Source organism: Sinocyclocheilus anshuiensis, unplaced genomic scaffold (assembly GCF_001515605.1).
Source record: "Sinocyclocheilus anshuiensis isolate Anshui unplaced genomic scaffold, SAMN03320099.WGS_v1.1 scaffold697, whole genome shotgun sequence".
Classification (NCBI taxonomy): domain Eukaryota; kingdom Metazoa; phylum Chordata; class Actinopteri; order Cypriniformes; family Cyprinidae; genus Sinocyclocheilus; species Sinocyclocheilus anshuiensis.
In genome coordinates, this window is record NW_015538036.1 from 572,791 (window position 1) to 576,466 (window position 3,676).

The 3,676-nt window shown below is 37.4% G+C and overlaps 1 protein-coding gene across 1 annotated transcript in view; it reads right to left on the bottom strand.

The window, feature by feature from the left end:
• LOC107680583 (threonine--tRNA ligase, cytoplasmic-like) overlaps positions 1-3,676 on the bottom strand; it is a 13,678-nt gene that overhangs the window by 5,606 nt on the left and 4,396 nt on the right. Inside the window, exons 4-8 of the mRNA XM_016476520.1 lie at positions 2,574-2,697; positions 2,260-2,381; positions 1,463-1,580; positions 1,279-1,343; positions 840-918 (exon numbers count right to left, since the gene is read on the bottom strand). Coding sequence (XP_016332006.1) covers positions 840-918; positions 1,279-1,343; positions 1,463-1,580; positions 2,260-2,381; positions 2,574-2,697 — 508 coding nt within the window. The remainder of the gene's footprint in view (positions 1-839; positions 919-1,278; positions 1,344-1,462; positions 1,581-2,259; positions 2,382-2,573; positions 2,698-3,676) is intronic.

Sequence of the window (3,676 nt, forward strand, 5' to 3'; positions counted from 1 at the left end):
GAGCGTCTTTTGTCTGTCATTCTTCAGACATTACAGTAGACATATTTTGGTTTTCAAACTGTATTGTTTCATCAGTTAGTCACATTAGCACTCGGCTAATGTATCCACCATTATTGTTTTGTCAAGTGTTTACAGTTTAGCAGCTAAACTTTAGCTGTGGGCACGATTCGCTTGCATAAGTGTTAAACAAAATGTTTTTATGTCATTATTTTAAGAACTGATTGGAGCACTATATTATTGTTTTATGTAAAGGTGCATGCTGGGGTTGCCAGGTTGTCAGAACAAAACCCGCCCAATTGCTACTCAAAAATAGCCCAATCGTGTTTCGAGGGTGGTCCCCCTTTAAAAAGGGCGTTCTGGGGTGTAAAATACACGCTTTCAGTCAGGGTTCCCCTGGTAAATTTGCATTCCAGTGCCTAAATATGATGTTATTGGGATCGCTACAACCCGCCACATCAAAAACAACTGCGGACTTAGCAACACAGATGGTAGTGCTCGCTAACTTGCTCAAGCGCTCCTCTTTGTGCCAATCACAACAGGCTTGGCCAGCTGACCAATCAGAGCAGAGTAGGCTTATGGAAGGGAGGGGTTTACAGACATTTCGCTCAGAACTGAATCGAACGAACCGTTTCGAAATCATGGTCAAAGGACTCTATGTATAAATGTATATTCTGGGAAAATTACAGTGTTTTCTGACCTTAGATGCATTTAAACCTGTTGTAGGGGACTCCAACACAATATTAGGACACTTTAAAAAACCATATGACCTGCTCTTTAAATTGTTGAAAGTTTCTGCAAGCATACTGGGGAAAAATGAAGGAAAGGGCTGAATTGTGCACCTTGTGGATCTTCAAGGCCTTGATCTTTCCTGTATGTCTTACATGGGGCCCTCTGCACAAATCAATCAAAGGTCCACACCTACAGAACCAACAGTAAAATGTGTAAATAAGGTATAATTACATTGTATATCAACTAACATTAAAAATGTTGAAGTTGGTAAGAATTTTAAAATGTTTTTGAAAGAAGACTATATTAATCTGACCAAAAACACAGTGAAAACTGTAATATTGTGAAATATTATTAAAACTCAAAATAACTGTTTTCTATTTAAATGTATTTTAAAATGTTGTTTATTCCTGTGATGGCAAAACTTTCAGCAGTCTTTACTCCAGTCTTCAGAGTTACTGCTCAAGAAATATGTCTTTATGTATGAAATAAATTTATAAATAAATAATACAAAACACTTCAAAAACTTATGTTTTGCAACCAAAATCATACCTGTAAACTGTAGTTGTTGGGGTGGTAACCTTCTCATTTAGGATCCTGCACTTGAACTTGTTGTACTAGAAGAAAGAGAGAAGCAGATTTCACTGGTCTGACTCTGAACTTCAAGGCGCTCAAGTGTTAAGGTTTATTCATAGCATGAGCTAATATTTCTCACTCTTAGAAAGGAAGCACCTACCTTGAACATCTCCAACAGAGTCTCCTTCTTTACCTCCAGCCTCTCAAAGGACTGCTTCTCTTTGATGATCTTCTTACACAAGTTCTCCAAACAGGGAAAATCATTACTCGATACACCTCTGAGAACCGGCAGGCGAGGAAGGGAGAGGATAGAGAAAGTAAAGTATACAAAGGTGCACAGGAGCATAAGCACTTCTTAAATAAAAACTAGTGCAGAGAATTACAAAACATCTCACAGATGTCACCAATTAAAAAAACTTTAGTTTTCCAGCAGTCATCTTCTATGACAAAGCAATGCATTTTCAGAAAAATACCTACTCTGGACCAGACAGAGCCAAGCTAACAAATAAGGCAGAGCTTGGCAGTGATATTATCAAAATGAATACATTTGAATATATTGGCTTTCAACAAGTAAACTACAGCATTTATTCTGCTCCTTCCAGCTTATCTAAAGCCACTGCACTGATCCTGGTCAAAAAAACGGTCATGTAATTGTTCAAAAGGATCGAAAACTCCTGAACAAAAATATAAAATGTTGTATTTCTTGACCAGCTACTTAGCATAATTTCTAACCACAGATAAATTAATGTGACTTTCAAGCTCTAACTGACAGTTCTAAACAATAGATGGTAAACAGACACAATAGTGACTTGCATTAGCATGGATGACAACAGTTGTGAAAAGCATATTATAATCTGTAGCCTGTAGTTTGCCCTGTAATACTACAGTTCTGTTGATAAACAACCCAAATCATTCTAATTAAAAAAAATAAATAAACAGAGAATATGTCTAACTTACTCATTTTCAAGAAACATATCATAGTAAAAGCCATTCTCAATGGGCGGCCCGTAACAAAGGCATCCTCCATAGACTCGCTCCATGGCCTCTCCCATTATGTGGGCACTGGAGTGCCAATACACCTTAAGAAAGAAGTTTTTAAATAATATGTAAATATACACTCTTTCAATCATCTATACAATAAAATAATTCATAAGATACACATTTTCTCTGTGCACTACTTCATTTGTGGTGGGGTCACTGCTATTGTGGACTAGCCTTCATTAAAATAAACAACACAAATGCAAACTTGAGAAAAAAACCTCTAAACTTACTGCTTGTGCCTCTTCATCGTCGAATTTGAGAAACACTAGACTGCAGTCTTCCTCTAAGGGCCTGTCTAGATCCCATACCGCATTGTTCACTTTGGAGATCACAGTATTATCAGCAAGGCCTTGGCTGTTAAGTAAAACACATTATAATGTCATACATTGTGATTACAAGTTATTGCTTGATTTGGAAGCATAATACAATCAAGCAACTCACTAAGAAAACACTTTTTTTTGGTGCCTTTCAATGAAAAGGAGAAGTTTAAGTTTAAGGTAAACTATGTGCCAAACGTTAAATATTTGTCCTCTGGTTCTCCGAAACGGACGTAAGAAGCATCATCACTGGCAACGCACGTGAAAAATAATTTCCCGACTGAGAAAATGCACGTGAACTCAAGTCGGAAAGGTCTAATAATACAAATCCAGCACATCTTTGTAGTAACAAGAGTGTCCATGTTGTTTTCACATTCCGACTTAAAAGCACAGGAGCGCGTGAATGCAGTAATTACACTTGCTCTGATGGCAGCAGGTAGCCTTCCGTTAACGAAGCTAAACATTGCTTAACACATTATAATGTCATACATTGTGATTACACGTTATTGCTTGATTTGGAAGCATAATACAATCAAGCAACTCACTAAGAAAACACTTGTTTTTGGTGCCTTTCAATGAAAAGGAGAAGTTTAAGTTTAAGGTAAACTATGTGCCAAACGTTAAATATTTGTCCTCTGGTTCTCCGAAACGGACGTAAGAAGCATCATCACTGGCAACGCACGTGAAAAATAATTTCCCGACTGAGAAAATGCACGTGAACTCAAGTCGGAAAGGTCTAATAATACAAATCCAGCACATCTTTGTAGTAACAAGAGTGTCCATGTTGTTTTCACATTCCGACTTAAAAGCACGACTCAGGAAATGAGAGCATCCGAGGAGCGCGTGAATGTAGTAATTGCACTTGCGCTGATGGCAGCAGCTTCCGTTAGCTAAGCTAAACATGCTTAAATTAAAATGCCTAAAGCTAAACTTCCCTTGTATTCACATTTCTAAACCTGTTGTCAAACAAAAGAGAACATTATAACCGTTTTACTCCAAAATACCAGTCAAATGCT